Raw genomic sequence first — 22,012 nt, 5'->3', positions numbered from 1 at the left:
TGTTGCCAAGTAAACTAAGAGTGCATTTTTTTATCACCACTTGTAAGTTTAGACCCACCCATTACTTACATGTGATTGTTATTTGGGAAAAACTTTTTTTCAACGAACCACTTATTTGTTAGCTATCAGAAAACGCTGAAATAGAGTTACATACAATGAGCAGTTTTTTCCTCAATTCATCTTTTTATGTGAAAAATTGTAATTTTTTGAAAAAACAATAGAAATTCGATTATCTCGAAAACTACTAATTTTCGGATGGGGTATCATATGGTCAAATTTATTGCAAATTGTCTCTACTTTAACCCCTTTCAGGGAATACATCTAATTACCAGTCACCCTGTATAAATAAACTATCCCAAATTACAGTTTAAAAGCAGATAATTCTATGTGGATACATAAAACTGAAAGAAAATTACATTCTGTTTGCCCCTCTGTACTGAAATATTGAGTTTGAACTGATGGTTTTCAAAAATTGGACACCTTTTTTTGACCAGGAATTTTCAGGTTTCAACAAACTACATCTGAAGCAAGCAGGTAAAATAAAATAATATAAGTTGTGTTTATGTAAATAATAAAAAAAAACTTATTTCGATGTTCTTTTTTCAGAAACAGAATGCTATGGAGATGTCCTTCATAACGAGTCAAAACAACAACCGTCCAGTTGCCTTACAAGATGGGAGCAGCACTCCATTGCTTACTCCGCCTGGCTGCAGTCAGCCAGGAAGGTTAAGTGTGATTTCTAATCAGTCTGGAACTGAACATCCAAAAGAGGATGGAAACCCTGATGAAGAGGAGGAAGCCGATCATTGACCACAATGTGTTTTAATGTGGAGTGCAATTTGTGTTTAACGTATTCCATCACAAAGCCGTGTTCCATTTAAAAGATAAACAGTGTAGTGTTTTTTTAACACAAATACAACTAATGTTGCCATACAGAAAAACTTACAAAGTGCCTTTCTGTACATTAGAATATATGTCTAATTGCGAAGACTTTTGTAGAAAAATGGTTGATGCAATTTTTAGTGATTGTATATTTTGGTGCAGTTACTTTTTTTTTTTTTACAAAACTGACTTTTTCATTGCGAGATTGTTGAAAATGTATATATGGTTGGTTGCGTATGGTTATGAATGTTGTGTGTTTTGTCTACACATCAATGCTGTTTCTCATGTGCATAATGAATTTGTTATTTCTTGCGACTTTAGTGCCCCAGTTAAAGGTCTCATATATGTGTACATACAAAGAAATTTTAAAAAATTACAAATTATTATGTTACTTTTGAAGGCTATGCTGATATTCTAAATTCTGAATTAGAATTTCTAACTTCATGTTCACACTTGTATCCATATCATCATGATACTCCACTCTCATGGCAAGCGTTTTCTCTTTCTGTTGGCAACACCCAAGCAACTATTACTCGTTGCCCTTCTAGCTACAGCTCTATTTCACTTTGTAATCTAATTTTTAAACAACTTTATGCACGAATGGCCTAATTGGGACTGGACCTACAGTTTAAAGTGGGATCCAAAACACACTGCCTCCACCAGGTGTTGAACACAGGAAGCCTTGATTACATTACCACTATGCCATCAGGGAGGCCCTGTCTTGAAATTTGTGTGCAGCATCAACACTGCCTGTATCCGTATTAGTAACAATTGGGTGCCAAATTGGGGGGATTATAAAATTATCACATGATTAAAGATGGTTTCAAGGGAAATGAACTTCTGTTCAAATTACCAAGTACAAATTAAAGAGAGTCCACTACATTTCTAAGAGTTCTATGGTGCCATAAGGTGATATCCATTGCATATACTGGACAACACGTACAAGCCACATTAGAAATTACAATCCAGATCTAATTGTTTAGGATTTAGAACACAATGTAGATCTTCAAAATGTGAGGAAACATTTTAGAATGTCTGTACTGAAAATTGCCCAGTGACTTAATTTGAACATTATTAGTACTTAATTGTTAGGTACCAGTTTCATAGATCGGAGACACATTAAAATCTAATATTTTGTGTTTCGCATGGTTCGAACTTACCAATTGTGTATTGCGGAACATAGTTCAAGGTGCCATTATGCTTTTTACACGAGAACAAACAAAATTTTTCACATAGAGAGTATTTTTTTAATTCCTTTTTTCGCTTAACACACAATATGGCGGGCAAAACTTGACTACTGTAGTGAGTATGCTGTGTTTCCAACCTTCTTCACCGAAAAATACCTACTATTGTGTTCGTCACGTGTGCAAATTGTACATTATGCACGGGTAGCTGACGGATAGCCCCACGAACCATTTTGATAAGGTTAGGTTTGGCAAGCATAGTGAAAAAAAAAGGGGGTTGGAAACACTGACAGGGGGTTACATCATCAAACATATGCAGCATCCAGTTCACGTAGGGAAAGCAATGGCAATTGTGCGTCGGTGAGATATTTCTCTTGAAAAATACACGATTTCCCGGTCAAATAGATTCCACGATGAAAGGAAATACCTCAACGAATGCTGGAAACCTTGAAGAAACTAATTTTTGTGAGTAGTTTCTTCTGTAAAAATGAAGAAATGTTTCTCCGATATATGAAACTGTTACCAATTGTTATGATCAGGCACTTATAAGATCTGAATCATTTTCTTGCTAATTCTTGGTGTTTCGTTTGTTTACCTTTGAAGCCTCCTTACTGTATTCTAATTGTAAAAAATAGCATACAAATTATTTACTTGTGGTCACATTAAATGTTTTTTTTTTTTTTAATGTGACAGTAACTCAGAAAAAAACACTCTTTGTGTGTGTGTGTTCGAAAGGCTGTGAGAATCAAAGTTTGCATGTACGTAATGTTTTTCCCTTCTTATTTTTTTGAACTCAATATGTAACGTGACAGTATTACACAAGGCAGCAACTACCGAGGAAGTGAACGTACTTGCTTTCGATAATGAACCAGTTGTGTTTAAGTTCTTAGGGAAAAAAATTGAAGAAGAAACATCACAATAGCATTATTGTACATAGTAATATTGTTTGTTCATAGCCCCTGTGGATTAATGTGTCTAACGTTACCTCCCATTTTAAAAACGTAGTGACTGCATATCTTGCCCGTTCCAGGTGAGAAAACACTATACCTCTGGAATCTTGCCAATAGTACTTAACATATCTATTTAATAAATACTTGTACAAAATAAAGTACCATTAATAAATTAAACAAATTGGACTTTCACATTTAAAAACAAAAAGTAGGAAATTAATTAATGACATTTCTTTCTACTGATCTAGATGTTTGTACAGAAAGAGAGAAATTCTAATAGTATGAGTGGAACTTATTTATATTGACACTAATGTGAATGTACAACTGGTTTCTATTTATGAAAGAGAAAATAACTTTTTATCTTTCTTGTTAAATTTTGTACCATTTTTATATATAAAAAAAGAATTAGATCAAGGATTATATAGTGTGTATTTTTTACTTAAATAGCTTCCTTTTTCCTCTCCATAATCATTAACTATTTTTAATAATATTCTAGTGTTTGATAATTACGATGCGTATTTTTAAAGTAAGTACCGTTTTGAAATTGCAGCGCTGCGGTCGGTGTCCCATGCATGCGCACTGTGTACCTACATCTGTTGGCAAGCCACAGACGCCATTGCGGCAACAATCGATCGTGTATACATTTGCTTTTGCGTATTTAAAATGCCTCCGCCGATTGAGAATCCCGCCGACTGTGAAATACACGCTGTTATTAGTTTTCTTAGTGCAAAAGGCGTGAAAGCAGTTGAAATTCACCATCAGATTTGTGAAGTGTACGGACAAAACATTATGAGTGATGGAATGGTACGCAAATGGGTAAGAGCTTTCAAAGATGGCCGAAAGAATGTTCATGATGAGGAACGGAGTGGGCAACCCTCAGTAATCACTGTTGATTTGGTGCAGAAAGTCGACGAAAAAGTGAAAGAGAACAGACGCTTCATGATTTCTTCGTTATCAGAGGAGTTCCCTGAAGTTTCAAGAAGTATTATCTACGAAATTGTTACCGAACGCTTAAACTATCGAAAATTGTGCTCACGATGGGTACCAAAAATGTTAACTGAGGCGCACAAAAGCAAACGTTTAGGTAGCACCTTGACTTTTCTTGTCAAGATCTCATCGCATCATTTGGCTGGGAACAATTTGATCATCCTCCATACAGCCCCGACCTAGCACCCAGTGACTACCACGTGTTTCTGCAACTGAAGAAGCATCTCAGAGATCAGCGCCACGATGACGACGATAGCCTCAAAACGGCCATGTTGCAAACTTCTATGACGACAGAATACAAAAGCTTGTTGTTCGATATGATAAGTGCCTTAATATTGGTGGCAATTATGTGGAAAAGTAGATAAAAGTGTGGTCTTTCATGTAACAATAAAATTGTTACAAAAAGTTTACTTGTTTTTTGTACATATCAAAACGGTACTTACTTAAAATATACGCCTCGTATATGACCACATTTTTTCATTTTCTGCCAGTTTGGCTAATTGAGACCATACAGGTGAATGAAGAAAAAATGGATTTACAGACATTAACAATGAAACACCCACGCCAGTACTTGAACCTGGAACCTTTACTGGTTTACCATAATCATGCATCTGCTAGTCTCACCTGGTCGAGCAGTTACTCACTTGTGACGTCATGGTGAGAGGAGAGTTCTTAATTCCATAAAGAAATGGCACTCACTTGGCTCACTACCTACACCAGGATCCTTCCGCACAAAATTAATTTCATTGATGCCTACCTCTGCACTTAAATCCCTGAAGATGAGAATGTAATTAGCTCTTGGAACCTATCAAGCACCCATCTTGTCATTACCGTATTTCACCACATAATTGTCGCACCCTGTTTTTTCGGTCCAAAACTTTCTAACTTTTCATCACATAATTGACAGATTGGCACGTCACATAACGAAACCAATGATAGCGGTGCAGAATCTTCAGCACAAAAGATAAAATTTTGTAAGTTTGCAACACTGTAGCAAATGTTCTTGAGGGTAATACTTCGACTATAATGCACAATTCATGGTGGTTGCGGTAAACGCGGTTTAAAATTACTTACGTGAAATTTAAAAGATTTCGTAATTCCGCGTTGCACAATTTAATGGTTCAATCCTATTAATTTCGAAGATCCACTGTCTTCATTCACAAAAACGCCGTACCCTTTTGTGAATGAAGACAGTGGATCTTCGAAATCAATAGGATTGAACCATTAAATTGTGCAACGCGGAATTACGAAATCTTTTAAATTTCACGTAAGTAATATAATGCACAAAACAATAAAACTGATGTTAACATTAAATTTAAAACCAGAAAAACATCCTCTAAACTGTCACAAAGAAATGATATGCGTTGATTTGGAATATACAATTATAATGTATATTCACAAGTATTCCATGTATCCTAATCTTGCACCAAAGACAATTTACCTAGTAACATGGGTATCCGGAAGGGGGGGGGGGCATGGCCCTCCCCTGGAAAATGAAAGTAAACAAAAAATTATATATTTCACACATAAAATTTCATTTCAGCCACAATCATGTGTTAATTATTGCATGAATATGATAAATTCAAATGTAAGCTATGTTTTTTCTGAGGGAACAACACTATTATTGGGGAAAATGTGCCTTGTTTGCTCCCCCTGGAAAGAAATACCATCCTTGCCCCTCCCTGGAAAAAATCCTGCGGATGTTCATGCGTAGTAATATATGATTTTTAAGTACTGGTAATACCGGCACAATTTAATTTAATAAAGCTTCACATAATAATAACATCCCACTTTCTTTTGCAAAAAAAAAAAAAATAAATAAATAAATTGACCAATGCTGCAATGATTATTCTGTGAAATACGGTATTTCAAGTAAATCGCTTCACCATTCACCACACACAAGCTTCACAATGTATTTGAGTGGTGAGTATGAATGCAATGCAATATTTAATACAGTTCCACCCTCTGTTAATCCTATTTAAGTTTTTATAAATGCATAACAAAAGTTAAAATAAAAACCGATTAATATTATACCATTATGAACATAGATCATGCCCTGTTTCGTAGATCAAAGTGTGGCTGAGGTAGAAATTTGATTGGATTACATTTCCAAAAGGTATGTGGACCTTTCACCTTGGTTTCCTGATGGAAGTGTGAAATTTATGTAACAGATGGATGATCTTAAAAGATTTTCCATTCAAGAATTGATAAAAAATATCTTGTCAAGTAACGAAATAATATTCTAACAACACTAATATATTGACATTACTGTCTCTCCTTTTCTTGAATGGGAGTATCCATTAAAAAAAATACATAACTGTGATGGACTACACTTTACTGTCTACTCTTAACAATATAAAACTACTTCTTAATCACATGTGGTAAGTCATATTTTCCCCTCACACATTTTATCTTTACTCCGGGGAGATCTTGAGAACGGCCACACCGAACCAAAACTATATTATGTTCCTGTAAATTGTGTCCTATACCTGGCACATAAGCTACCATTTCTTTCCCATTGCTCAACCGAAGCAGCACACACTTCCTGTTAGCAGAGTTTGGCTTTTTGGGCTTCTTTATCAACGTCTTGAGCACAACACCCTTCATAAGAGGTCTTCCATCCAACGGCTGCCTGGGAGGCCGTTTCTTGTGATGGGGACCTGTGCGGTGCATCTGGAGCAACGAAGCCATTCCACGAGATGTAAAGGCTACGAAAATAAGAAGAAAAAAAATAAATAAAAGTGGAGTAAACATGGGAAAAAAAGGTAGAACCAGAATGGTACGACATCCCTAACTAGTTTCTCAATGAAACTGAAGCTGATATGGCTGCAGTGGTCTGTGCCAAGCTGCAACAAATATAAATGCACTGGACAAGGAGCTTATTCAGAAATTAAATGCTGATCACTGGTACAGTCACGGACACTGCTGGCTTGTAATGAATACACTGACTTTCAATGGAATCGTTACAAGTCGGCAGTGTCCATGACTGTACATACACTTAAATCTTTCAGCAGTAACTTGTAAATTTGGTAATGGGCCGTATGAATAAAACAGCTCCTATGGATAAAATATTGAGAACCTCTTCAAACAAGAAACAAATACACACACATGTCCATATGATGGTGCTCATCTGAATGTATATAGATTGCAGTCACAAATAATGTTGATATATTGGAAACTTCGTGAAGGAAGAGTTTATTCATATGAAGGTTGGTTCTCACCACACCATCTCATTTTTATTAACACAACAATGTTGAATTCAGTGTACATATAATGTTAGCAATTTACTTATAAATAACATGTAGGAATGGGCATCACCAGAAATTTTTATAAGAGGGTCAGCCCAAGGCTAAAACTTGACTAGAACAAATAATAATTATCATTATTTATATGGCTCATTCTATACCAAATCAGAACAATTATTTTTTAATCTTCCATTTTTTAGATTATCATGATTTTTGGTTTATGAAATTAACACACTGGAGTGAAAAAAAACTAGTAAAATATGTGTAATCAACCCAAAAGCTCAATGAGTGTCTCAGCACAGTAAGCAGAATGAGAGTTTTGACAAAAGAATCTCCACTGTTAAATCTACATCAATTTATGTCTTTGTATAGTTAAACAGTTTTGTAATTATTTTGTGTAAAATATTTTATTTTGTATACTCTCAGCCAAGTTGCAAGTACACTGACAAACTGTAAAGAAAATGTTATTCACATTTGATGTTTAACAAAGCCTAACTAATAACGTTATTCTGTTTAAGCCTCTTTACTAAGAACAACTGGTTTTCTTGTAGAAAAGCAAATATTCAAAGTTGTTTATGCACTATAAACAAGAATAATTGAGATAAATATATTGATCACATTACAGATGGGTTATTAATGAACACTAATCTTGCAGATTTAAACACTGAACACCATCTGTACCCTTGGATGCTTATGGATAATACTTAGCTGTATGAAATCCAAAGTGGCGCTTTCTGGCTTCAATTGCATTACCACTAATACAGTTCACAAAAGAAATTGTCAACTATAGCATATCATCATGCCTTATTTATATCATAAAAACTTCTTGCCATAAAATATGTTTTTTAGTACTGTAGATCAAATTTTTCTGAAATATTTCTTCTGTTTCAAGCTACATAAGGAGCTTACAGTCCCAGTGTTACCAGTTCCTCCCAGAGATCTTCACTAACAAGCATATAATAAAAATATCGATGTTCAAATGTTTTAAAATGTTAAAGATGAAAATTTAAACATTTTGTGGAAAGCACAAAACAATGAAACTGATTTAAATATGAGTATTTAAGTTACATCTCATAATTTGTAACACAAGCAACAAATACTATATTACTAGATATAAGAATATAACAATTTCATGTATTATGTTAAAAATTCTAATATACTGTGGACTTGTCAGGAGCACACCTGAATATATATCTAAATCCATTTACATTTACATGAAATATACTTTTTCCAATAAAAATCTTTTGTACATTTTTAATATCTATATATTTTTACCAAATCAATATAAATTGGCCTTAAACATAGTGAAATTTGATATTTTAGGTAAAAATGAATATGGTATGCCAACTTCTCAACATCTTGCAATGTAGTAGGAAATCGATCATTGAGAATGTTAATGTTCTGTCTCCAATTTGTAAACAAATAAATATATTTTGGCTGTAGTCTATTTAGGATGAAATTGTTTCATTTCTGACATCGTCTGATGCCTACATGCAATCAATATTTGTATATTGCAAGTCTTTTTGGTCCATGTGCAGAATTTGGGAGCAGCCACGAGAATGCAAACTCCAACAGCCAATGAAACTTTACAATTTACTCAACCAACCACAAATTGCGATTGAAAAGGTACAAAGTGACCGTTGTGTTGAGAGTATATCGAATGATGTATTAACTGTAGTTTGTTTAACAAATATTTCCAATTTATCAGATTTTTTTGTTGAGCACACATGGAGTCACACTGATTTAATTACTGCACATAGTCGATAGAACATAGAGCATTTATCTGTCCGTGTACCCATCATTAAACTTACTTACTTTTGTTCTTTCAGTTCGCTGATTATTTCTGCAATATGAGACACAATGGCACACATCATGCCATTTCTATACTCACTTTTCATTTTAACACCCAGTTTAACAAGCCTTCACAATCTGAGAACAGCTTGTTACTTTATTGCTACATAACAGGCTACAGTGAAAACACTTTTGAGGTGTGAAAACATATTTTCATCCATCTTCTTCACACATGCTGCCAAAGAGGCTGATTTCCGCGAAGTTACTGGACTGTTTACAGCAACACTTTTTTTATGGGGAAATGAATTTATTTTTTTAAAAGATTCACACTTGAACAGACCAGTAAACCATTTCACAAATTTTGAATCTCTGTCTGATATGGCGGGAAATGAAGCACATGTCTCACATCTTGTAACACTAACATTGGGATCAAATAAAAGTCACTTTAGTTTGTTGCACCATTCTTCCTTAAATTTTCGGCATTTGGAAATTATTCGACTCTCAATATTGCAGGCACTGCCCCACATGGTTCTGATGAAGTACTCAAACTCGAATATTTCTTTTTCGAAGGAATGGGAAAAAAATGTTAACCGAGACTGCTTCCAGCTCTGCGGTTTTTAATTTATTGCTGTGCATTTCATAATGAATTCACGCACCACTAAGACTTAGTAAGACTTACAAATGTTTTTACTAAAGCACAAACACAAACCAGAAAGAACTTCACATTTGCATTGAATTTCGCATTTGTATGCTTTCACTCTAAGAATAACATTCTCAGTTGGGTCAACCAGTGGCTTATCTATGGGGTCAACCCCCCCGACATTAATGGGACTCTGGTCATGTGATGCCACCTACTAGCAATTGGGCATACTATAAGAAGCTGAGCATCACCACATTCAAAACATCGTTGATAAAACAAATCATTTGCTAACTTACACTATACTGCAATTTGAACTTGGAATATTAAAAGTTTCGTACATGCAAATTAAAAAATATGGCAATACAGCAAAACATCACAGTCACCACGGTGACCAGGCAGCTGGGATTTTTCAAGCCCTGGTAATGCTTTTCACATGTATTCAACATTTCTAACAATATTATGTGTACTCCTATTACTGGTAATTTGCGAGTGTTTTAGGGCCATTTGTCAAAAATATAACTGTGTACGAGTGAAAACAATGGTTCATACATTGAATACTGAAACTTGTGATGTTTTATTATGAACAATATTATCTTTTTTTATATATATTATGTTGAACATGTATTGATTATGCTGTGTAACAATTTTCATTGTGGTAAATCCTGGGATTCTCTATCAAACAATTACCCAAAGTGGGGTGCGTTTTTCATCACAACATATTATTTTCTTGGAAGATTTTTTTTTTTACTTTCTGAGCAGGTAAGAATGGTAACAGTTATCTTCTGTTAGGACTGTTCTTCTCCTCTCCAACAATACCTAAATCATCATAATATTCCACGTAGTTTTCGAGATATGGCATATTTTGTCATATGTTGGGTTTGTTCGCCCACCCAATTTCTGAAAATCTTCAAACTTTAAAAAAATTGTAACTTTCAACATATTTGTTGGACAAGTCTAATATTACGCATTTGTCATATTGGACCAAGTATCTATGAAGCAACTTTTTGTCTTGCAATTGGGGGATTTCACGTGGAATTCCCCCTATTTCTTTTTAGAGAGGCTTCAATAAATCAGCCTTTACAATGATACAAACTTTCAACGCAATGGTGACAAAAATCCAAGAAATTATCAGATCAAACTTTAAAGGGCTCTCCTGAACCAATGAAAAATTGGACATAGAACATTTACATTCTCAGTGGATGAAATGTCATAGTAGCTATATTTCGCATGGTGAAACATATTTATGCATGTTAATTCAAATACGATAATTCATGTACAGACACATTAAAAAAATGAAATTTGGAAATGTTCAGCCTAAAATAAAATTAGAAAAACTTTGAAATTAAGTTCCTTGTCAAATATTCATGTTTTAATGCCTGCAAAAGTTTCATACACAACAGTAAGCTGTAAAATGTGAGGTTTTAAAAAATAAGACACTTGATTTTTTTTTACTTTTAATATGGCTGTGTTGCATATTATAAGAACGCCTTTAAAAAGAGCTTTAAAATGAGCCCAATATGAGTTTTCTAGCTGAAATAGGTACCAAGATATTTGCATTAATGAGAATCAGGCTTGTCAAAAAATTCTGAAAAATTGCAGTTTTCATAGTCTCCATAGGTATATTTCATAAAGCAAAAATCATTTAAATCCAAGACAACAAGGTGAAGGAAGACCCCTGGATTATTAGGCATGGAATAATCCTATGTTATTATTATGATTGTTGTTATAAAATAATAACTATTGTAACCTAATAAACATTAACTAGTTTCAGGGGCGGTGCCAGGAAATTTTGACTGGGTGGGCAGGAGCCAAATACTGATAAATTAGGGTGGGAAGATATAAAGTTTGAGTTTCACAAATACATGGTCTCTCACCCTCTCCGAATTCCTTTGTATTTCTTTCGCTTTTTCTCTTATTTATATTTTTCCACCATTTTTCTCTGATGTAGGACACCCTCCTCTCACTTGCCTTCACACACACACACACATGGGTACACCGTTCGTCAAATCTTCATTAAACCTTTCTCGACTCACTCCAATGTAGAAAAAAGTAGGGACAAGACTTGATGTCCTCATTTGTTCTAAAGCCCCTTCTTCGCTATATTTCTGTGTCAATCTTGATATAATTTCCCTATTTCTACAATGTAAGTGTCCCTTCCCTGATGTGCTTTTGCTCACTGTGTACCTCTCAGGTCAGGTGGATATTTTATCTCATCCCTTTAAATGAAGAAGGAATTTGACATATTAGGTGAATGAAGCAGATTAAATTAATTGATTTGATTTATTTAACGTCCATTTCTTCCACTTTTGGCTACTCACGAAGATGAGGATGAAATGGGAAAATCACAAAAACATATGGGCAGATCACAAAACAAGCTCCACAGAGGATTGTACTGGTTGCGAGGCCAAACACCAGAGCCTTGTTAGTTTGCTCAATGCAGTCCAGGGTGTACTATGTGGAAGAAAGGCTGACATTTGGATGGCAGATTAGAGTATATTCTTTAATTCATGTGACAATTATGATAATTATATATATAATTCTTTACAAAATGCAAGAAACACCGAGGGCTACAAGAAGTATTTCTGTGTGAAACTGGCACCAAGACCTCGCAGTTCATGGAGGGAAGCAACTTCGGAGCAAAACTACATGAAATGTAATTTTATCGTTTTAGATTCGGAAAGCAAGTCATGCTAAAATTCGACATTTGCAATTGTGCAAGTTTCAACTATCTGCCTTTATTTGCTACTGTTAACTTACTTTTCAAAATGAAACAGCTCGTCTTTTCATGCGATACAGTGTAGTATGTCCCGTACATCAAAAGGGTGATGACAGAAAGTATGGTAAACACCGACAATAGTGAAGAAATCCTTTTTTTTTCCTCCATAATTCAAACGAATGATATTGAATATACAGTTTTAACAATATTATGAGTTTTTAACTGAAAAGAGCACGGCTTCTTCGTTGAGGGTTAATGAATGATCCTTTTACTTAGCTCACAGGGGCGTTCCGAATTAATACGTACATATGAATCTTTGAATTTAATTAATGTCTTGTTAGGAAAGTTTTAAAGCACTTTTGTTCATTCTGCATTAAAATTTCCTGGCCAACATATGTGGCTGTAAATAGTATTCATGTCTGTTGTGAAAATAAAATACCAATATTACAGTAGGAAATTTAGACATGTGAACTATTTAATTAAAACAATAATAATTAGTAGGCTGTCCACTCAACAAATAAAATGTTCCCTTCAATCATTTATATAGTTGTGTTGGTCAAATGTTTATATATATATATATATATATATATATATATATATATATATATATATATATATATATAATATTCCTATGCATTATCCCCAGCAATAAAAGTGGGACACCTAGATCCTGAAATTCTCGCTTGCCTGCAATACGTGTGTGTTAGCTAACGCTATGAAGTTGCATTCAAAATTTGCTATTAAAATCCACTTATTGTCATGGAGTTAGGCAACACATACAACACCTTCCAGGGAAGGGAGTATTTCAGAATCTAGGTGTCCCACTTTTATTACCAGTGACTGCACAATTAACAGAGCACGAGTATCTCCCACTGAATTTTGAAGACATGCATTTTATATCGAAACATTGAAAACATTCTCTCGTGTGTTGCAGTTCAAACTGACAGTGTAGCTAAGATTACAAACAATTTTTGTATATTTGGGTAATAAACCTGGTCACAATTTTCACACTTGTTCCCACATGCCTAAATACACTGCTCGCCATTAAAATTGCAACACCCAGAAGGAAATGAGATAGAAACACGAAACTTGGCAAATATGTAGTTCATAATAAGAGAAGAAAATGATTACAGTTAGAGCTAGGTGGTGTGACATGTGACATGTAGAACATGGTTGCATAACCCCAAGGAGCTAGTAGCGTGTACAGCCTCCACGGGCAGCAATAACTGCTGCAACACGGCGAGGCATGGACAGAATGAGTCTATCGATGTCTGCTTGCGGTATGGCGTCCCAAGCGGCTTCCACACGGTGCCAGAGGTCTTCAACATTACGTGCCGGAAACCTTATTTGGGCCAGCCGGCGACCCACCATGGACCAGACATGTTCAATTGGCGACATATCCGGCGAACGTGCTGGCCAAGGAAGCAGGGGCACGTGGTTAGCTTCCATAAATGCGAGGACATTCCTTGCAACATGGGGGCATGCGTTATCCTGTTGAAAAGTGGCATTATGCAGTGCATGGATTATTGGGACAGCAACGGGGTGACAACCTGTGTGATGTACCGTTGGCTGTTCAATGTCCCTTGAGACGCGAACGAACACCTATGGCGATGGCACCCCATACCATGATAGCCAATGAAGGCCCTGTGTGATGATGCATGATGCAGGCATCATGAAACCTAGTGCCACGGTGCCGCCACACGCGTGTACGTCCATCATGATGTTGTATACAGAAGCGGGATTTATCAGAGAACACTACAGCATTCAACTCCGCCATCCATGCACGACGGTCTTGGCACCATCTCAGACGCAAACGCCTATGCTCTAGCGTCAGAGGAATCCGCAACAGTGGGCGCTGGGAAAAAATTCCCCGGTTCGCCAAACAATGAAGCACGGTTTGTGGGGACACTGGACGTTGTAAAACATCCCGTACTTCATGCGCAATCCTCGTTGACGTGGCCGTTCTGTCTGTAAGGGCCATGCATATCAGATGTCTGTCCTCTCGTTCCGTCATCCAACGTGGACGTTGTGAACCTCTACGTCGCTCTACAGTGCCTTCCTGGACCCACTGGTTCCATACACGGATCACCGTGGATGCATTCCATCCTACACGGGCACCGATCTCACGGTAGGATAATCCGCATTCATGGTATGCAACAATTCGGGCGCGATCGAACTGGGAAACCTGCTGGAATCGCTGCCGTATTCGACGACGTGGCATTGCTGACCGATTTTAACACACTACACTCACGACCATGCACTTTCACTGCTCTTCTGCACCTATCTGACCTGCTACAAGTACCACTTACCAGATGGCGTGGCAGGCGCACATGACGCATGATGGCCTTGAACACCTAATCATTTCCTTCTGCACCTCTCCTCTACACACTGTGCACATTTCGTCCGATTCAGATTACTCCTTCTGGGTGTTGCATTTTTAATGGCGAGCAGTTTACATATCTTTCAATGAATATCAATGGGGACAGTGATACTCTGCGTCTAATGGTAGGTTAATAGTCAATGTAAAAAGCTTTCTGTGTCTTTGTACCTTGAAATGAACAATGCTGACTGACAGGTGTGAGCTAATAAAGAGAAAACAGCAAAGTTTATGAGGCTGAAATGAAAAATGACTGTCATAACAAAAATAGTGAAAAATCTAAAGTTTACTACAATATCACAGTTATAAAATATGAAAAAAACTTACTGTCCCAAATTGAAAATGCAGTATTCGTCAAGGATGAATATGTCAATGATCCTACAGTCTTCCTAAGAAAATTCATCCTCAATTAACCCTGGCAACAGAAAAAAAAAATATAGAGAACAGTAATAAAATGAACACCTAGTATAAACCAGGACACTTTCATTACAAGGTGACTAACTAACTACTAATTCTCTAGCCTTCTTAAACCCGAAGGTTCATGGCTGCAGCAACACAGGCCTTCCATCTGTCCCTATCCTGAGCAAGATCTATATACTCTTTTCCATCCCTACAGATTTCCTTTAGGTCCATCTCAACGTTATCCCTCCATCTTCATCTTCGCCTTCCTACAGGTCTCTTACCATCAGGTTTCCCAACAAGAATCCTGTATACACTTCTTTCCTCTCCCATTCGTGCCACATGGCCTGCCCACCTAAATCTTCTTGATTTAATCCTTCTAATAATATCTGGACATGAATACAAATTATGTAGTTCTAAATTATGTAACCTTCCCCACTCACCTGTCTCCACATCCTTTTTAGGTCCAAAGATTTTCCTAAGGATCTTATTTTCAAATATTCTCAATTTATGTTCCTCTTTCAATGTAAGAGACCAAGTTTCGCATACAGGCAAAATTACTGTTTTGTATATTTTGACTTTTAGTTTCTTAGATATTAAACGAGAAGACAAAAGTTTATGAAGATAAAAGTAACATGCATTCCTGAATTAAGCCTGCTTTTTATTTCCTCTTTAATATCATTTTCATTTGTTAGTATTACTCGGTACTACTTTACTATACCTGAGACACCTGGAAATGATTCCTTTCGCACTTTTTTACATTGCTAACGTACTATTCTGCATTCCGGAACACTTATTTAGGTGAAATAATGGAATTCGTAACGAAAATAATGTATATTTCTTACATTTACGAGTACTTACTGTTCTTGTTTATTTCCACACACAACATGGCGGTAGCTTACCGTTGATCGCAATAGCACGTCGGAAATAATTTTTTAAAAATTAAAAACACTTTAGGAATTTTAAATTGACTTTTTTACTTACTTACGGGGACGAGGTATGCCTACTAGGTTAGGTTAGGCCTGTTAGGTTAGGTTCCATTAGCACTCCTTTCGTTCAATTTAGCATATACGGACAACATCGGCTTGTAGCAGCAGCAATATCTCGTATTGTGCTCTCGTAAAAAGCAAATGGCGGGAGCAGAAATAGCACGTTGGAGAGATATTTTCGTAAAAAACCACATGGATTCGCATTAAAATGGACCAAAACTACATTCCGGAACATCAACAACACTCCAGAAAATGAATTCCGTAAGTACTTTCTCCTGTAAATTTGAAGGAATCCGTCTCAGGTATAGTAAAGTGTTACCGTATTACTCCTAAGTACATGAATTTGGAAACTGGTTCAAACAAGTTATCAATAATTAGATTTTGATTATTACCTAACACTTGGTTTCGGCCTGTAAGCATATATTTAGTTTTCTCTTTGCTAACTTCCAAACCTATCTCTTTAGCTGTTTTGAAAAATATTTTAGCATTATTCTTAATTGTATTTATATCATCCCCTAATACAAGGTGACAAGGTTACTAATATGCCAAAGATGCAATGCAAAACAAGATAAAACTAAAGAGTATTATGATTAGGGCCCAGATATATATACTAAAAATCAATTACCAGTATTTTTAAATTGCTGAAGTCAGGCAAACCAACAGAAATACAATGTATAACATAATATTTTAAATATTCCTGTTGCTTATCCAATACAAGATCCCTGTAATAGTAAGGAACAATAAATGTGTTTAGCTTAGACTGTTCTTACCTTTGTAAGGGGCTCTTTACACCCTACTTTTTTTTTAATAAAAAAATTAAGGTGAGGATTTCAAAAAGAAGATTTTTCCTTGTATACTTTGAAGGGTGGAAAATGAGCATAAATGCCGACGCTCAAAAAATATTAACTCATTCATTCAGATATGAAACCTCTCCTATTTTATGGCATAATATAACACAAATGACCTTTCTGCTTTGCACAAAATAAAATATTCTGGTGTGTACTCAGTTTTCAAGGTTCAGAACTATTGTCTCCACCTAGCATGCTGTTAAACCTAAAATGTACTGTAGTGCAGGTTTTTCTCCAGAAAGGAAGACATCTTGTTTTTTCATCACGTACCAAACTGATCCTTCCACACTTTTCAGAGAAATGATTGTTGAGTGGACAATTTCAAGGCTATCTGTTTTGTTTTCTATTGGGAAATATATAAATACATGTACGTCTGGAGTAAAACATGTACTTTAAAACACAAGGGTTAGGTGGCAGAGCAGCCCTTGGCTGAACCTCGCCCGCTGAATAAAGACAATTTATTATTATTATGTTTTTAGGCTCAATCTGGCATGAAGAAATGTCAATATTTCACAGATTTCATCTACAAATGTTAAAGGGAAGAAACATGCAATTGTATAATTATCCGAGCCTCAATTATGATAAATCCACTCACAATAGACCTAATTTCAACCCAAGTGAAAATTGTTTCATTTAAAAAGATAAGAAAATGGTACCAGCACAAATACTTGAAAGTCATGGTTTACCAAGATCATATATTATAAGATGTGAAAATAATTTATAACAGTTCCAAATGTTCAACGATTTTTTGCAATTTTTGGGGGAATCTCAGGAAACTGGTATAAACAATACTAAAAATAGTATAAAATTAGTTTAAAAAACTACTTACGTAAGTGAGTATGTAATTGTTGAAGAGCGATGTTTCAGGGTACAACTGCCCCCTTCATCAGGTTCAAGATTCTTTCTAAGCACTAAAACATAATGCTTCGTTGTAAAGTGTAATATGTCCCTGACATATTTCAATTTAAAAACCTCACTATTTAAAAGAGCCATTAAATCCGAAAACACCTGTATCCATTAAGATCCCTTAGAACCGGGAACCACCATCGGGATGATGGTAATTTGGAAGAGGGAAGGTGGGGGGTTTTTCAAAAAGTGGGACAAAGCAACGAAAAAATAACATAACATTGAATTCATCAGAGATGCTGGTGTAGAACGTGAGTTCGTGCTGAAATCACCTGACCATCAATTAAGAGGATGATTTGCATACTATCTGACGATGTGTCTACTGGGCATGTTCCTTGGTTCCTAATAGTAGTCCTGTGGTTAGACCACCTAAGGTGAAACATTACATTGCATCACTTTACATATTTTATTTTTAGTGTTGATACATGTCATTTTCAATGCCTGAGCAACGTGTTGAATTTTTAGGGAAACGTCCTTCATTTAATGAACAAACAAAATGGTAACAGTATGGTATAGTGAAAACACATTTCTTCAAATTTACAGGAGAAACTACTTACGGAAATGAGTTTCTGTAGACTTTTGGAAGCTCATGGAAGTGTTTTCTCCTTTCGTTCAACTTATTCGGCCAGTAAATCATGTATTTTCCCACATAAATGTATCTCCGATGCACGATAGCTCTTGCCACCATTACCGTCGACTATGTGAATCAAATGTTCCGTGCATTCGATTATGTACCTCCCTGTGGTAGTTTTACAAGATGACGTGTGAAGGTTGCATTGTGAAATTATTTTTTTTCCAATTTAATTTTCTGTTTGCCTAATCTAACTGACCCTAACCTTCCGCGAATGTTTTTTTCTGTGAATAGTTTGTGCGGCATTTTTCGGTTAATAAGTGAAGATTGCATTGTGAATTTTTTTTTCCAATTTAATTTTCTATGTTTGCCTAACCTAACTGAACCTAACCTTCCATGAATGGTTTGTGGATCAATTTTCGCTTAAAAACCTTCTGTGAATAGTTTGTGTGGCATTTTTCGGTTAATAAGTTTGGAAACACTGCATATCAGCTGATGATAGACAACGTGAGTCAAGATTTGCCCGCCATATTGTGTGTAACGAAAGCAAATTAGCAACGAACAATAAATACTTGTAATGTGAAAAATTATGCTTTTTTCAGTAAAAAAAGCAAAATACCACGTTCAAAAATGTTCCACTATGCATAACAGGTAAGTACAAATATAAATAATTAGGAAATAAACAAGTGAAATGTGCTTTCACTATACCATACTGTTACCAACAAAACTTGTAAAAAAACAAACAAAAAAACATGTTATTAATGCAATTTTTTATATATGATTTATTAAAAGTTTAGTATCCCCGAAACATCTGAAAGTCCTTTATTTTCTTATTTTTCACATTGGTACTTACGTATTCCTAAGGATTCTTGAAGGTGCCATTTTTTTTTTCACACAAATAATCTCAATTTTCGGTACTATTATCGTATGAGGGAAACACCTACGAATCATATATTTCGGACTTCTTTACATTGCTAATGTAATATTTTGGAATGCGGAACATTTCTTATGGTGAAATAATGCATTTCTAACTAAGATAATGTCTTCTATTTATGAGTACTTACTGTTACTTTATGGCCGTGATAGCATACTGGTTTAGGGGGCGTTCTGAGTGTGTTTTGTCAATTTATGCAGTGTTGCAACCTCGTTCACCGCAAAATATCTACTTTTGTGCCCGGATTTGAAATTATGCTAATACGTCGCAAACCATTGACGGTAGTCTCACAAACCATTGACGTTAGCCCCAAAAACAATTTTCCGTAAGGTTAGGTTAAGTTAGGTTAGGCAAGCATAGTTAAAAAAAATTAAAAATACTCGACACGTCATGTTCTAGTGAAAACACGGCGAGGCTGAAACACTGGCTACGGGGTTGCATCATCTTAACACATGGAACATTGCACTCTCGTGCAGAAAGCAAATGGCGGGAGCAGAAACAGCGTGTCGGACAGAGATTATCACAGAAAACAACACGCATTCACATTACAATGGATCAAATCTACATTCAGGAACTTCCACAACGCTAAAGAAAATGATTTCCGTAAGTACTTTCTCCTGTAAATTTGAAGGAATCAGTTTCCCTCATACGATAATGTTACTCAATTTTCGACATATAGAGTAATTCTTGTTTGTTCGTTTTCGCTTGCGTTACACGCAATATGGCAGAGAAATCTTGACTAGCGTATTCCATGATCAGTGGTTATGCAGTGTTGCAACCTCCTTCATAGAAAAATACCTACTTTCGTGTTACTGATTTTGTATTTTTTTCCAGGTTCGAAAACCCCATGAACCATGCACGGATAGCCCTACGAACCATGCACGTAGCCCCACAAACCATTCAAAAATAACCACGTTTGACGTAACCAAGGTCCAGATCTGATGATATGTAAGTTAATCTAACAGTTTTATCATTGAACACGACATAAAACACACACAGGTATTGGTAACGATTAGCTAAGCCAGAGACACATTTCTTGAAATTTACAGAAGAAAAGACGAGAAAGTACTTACGGAATTGAGTTCTTGTGGACTTTCTGAAGCCGCGGAAAATGTTTTTTCGAATCATGCAACTTAATTGGCCTGTAAGTAAGGTATTTTTTGTCATTCATGCATCTCCGTTGCACGATAGCTCGTGCCAATATTACCGTCGACTACGTGAATCAAATGTTCCGTGTGTTCGATTACGTAACCTCCTGTCAGTGCAGCAACCACGCGGTAGTTTTACAAGATGGCGGGTGAGCGGGATTTTTTTTTCAAATTTAATTTTCTAATTTTCTATGTTTGCCTAACCTAACCTTCCGTGAATGGTTTGTGGATTAATAACAATGGTTTGTGGATTAATAACAATCATTTTTCGGTTAATAAGTGTTAGTGTAACAACCACGCGGTAGTTTTATAAGATGACGTGAGAGTGTTTTTTTTTTTTTCAATTCAATTTTCTGTTTGCCTAACCTAACTTAACCTAACCTTCCGTGAATGGTTTGTGGATCAATTTTCGCTTAAAAACCTTTTGTGAATAGTTTGTGCGGCATTTATCGGTTCATAAGTTTGGAAACACTGCACATCAGCTGACGATACTGCATATCAGTTGACGATCGACAACGTGAGTCAAGATTTGCCCGCCGAATTAGCAACGACCAATAAATAATTATAATGTTAAAAATAACGCTTTTTTCATGGAAAAAAAGTGATCCAAAGTTGAAAAATGTTTCGCCATGCATATGAGGTAAGTAGAAATGAATTTTATTTGAAAATAAACGAGTTAAATGTGTCTCCGGATTATCTAACTGGTACCCAGGTATTAAAATAAATTAAAAGAAATATTTATTTGTGAAGGAGTCAAAGCTAAGCAAATAGCAACAGAGGTGTTATTAGTACAATCTTAATTGTACAGAAGAGAAAAGGAAGTAAGATGTGCAAATACTTTAAAATAAAGTGTACAAGTAAAAAAAAATGACCCTATTTACCTATATTGGAATTTCTTTCTCGAAAAACACAACTTTCAAGCAGCAGTGTTAGTTCGGCTGGAAGTGAAATAGTACGCAAATTGTCCATTACCATATTCATTTACTATGGTGTCTGAAAATACAGTGGAGAACTTCCCTCCACTGTCCTTGGATGTTTGTAGTGTGAGAGTCGAGAATACACGAAAATGATCAATCAGCATCAATACAATTTAATCCCTTAAAATTAGGATGCAGAAGAAAGCTGAACGAAAATAATAGTGGACAATTTGTATAATATTATTTTTTTAAGGATGCGTGAAATTAAGTTCGTCTAGTTTTTAATATTTGGGTTAATGCATGGGTTATACATGTAAAATTAATTAATGAATGCAACTACTTAACAGTTGTGTGATTGTGTCTTCTTAAAATATTTAGAAACGGAAATATTCGAAAGGTCGCTGTACAAAAAATAAGTAACTGACAATCTAGGAAGCCATCTTGAAATTTAGGGTTTCCCTTATCGCACAAAGGGAGAGCAACCTTGCGTTCTGACGTCACCGTTACCCTCTTACCACATATAATACA

At 35.7% G+C, this 22,012-nt stretch overlaps 2 protein-coding genes across 2 annotated transcripts in view; one reads left to right on the top strand and one right to left on the bottom strand.

Annotated features, from left to right (window-relative positions):
* The window catches only part of boi (brother of ihog), a 109,879-nt gene extending 106,446 nt beyond the window's left edge, over window positions 1-3,433 (top strand). The window contains exon 15 of the mRNA XM_083114078.1: window positions 607-3,433. Within this exon, the coding sequence (XP_082970204.1) occupies window positions 607-810 (204 nt within the window). The 3' untranslated portion in view covers window positions 811-3,433. The remainder of the gene's footprint in view (window positions 1-606) is intronic.
* Window positions 3,434-6,321: 2,888 nt separating this feature from the next.
* tko (30S ribosomal protein S12 technical knockout) lies at window positions 6,322-21,534 on the bottom strand. Its single transcript, XM_083114230.1, has 3 exons — window positions 21,449-21,534; window positions 15,100-15,187; window positions 6,322-6,711 (listed from the first exon to the last, which is right to left on the bottom strand). The coding sequence occupies exons 2-3, from the start codon at window positions 15,173-15,175 to the stop codon at window positions 6,365-6,367; spliced, it is 423 nt and encodes a 140-aa protein (XP_082970356.1). The 5' UTR covers window positions 15,176-15,187; window positions 21,449-21,534; the 3' UTR covers window positions 6,322-6,364.
* Window positions 21,535-22,012: the final 478 nt, after the last annotated feature.

This window comes from Lepisma saccharinum, chromosome 28 (genome assembly GCF_977018435.1).
Source record: "Lepisma saccharinum chromosome 28, izLepSacc3.1, whole genome shotgun sequence".
Classification (NCBI taxonomy): Eukaryota; Metazoa; Arthropoda; class Insecta; order Zygentoma; family Lepismatidae; genus Lepisma; species Lepisma saccharinum.
Note: the sequence above shows the minus strand (reverse complement) of the source record. Positions and strands in the feature narration are given on the sequence as shown.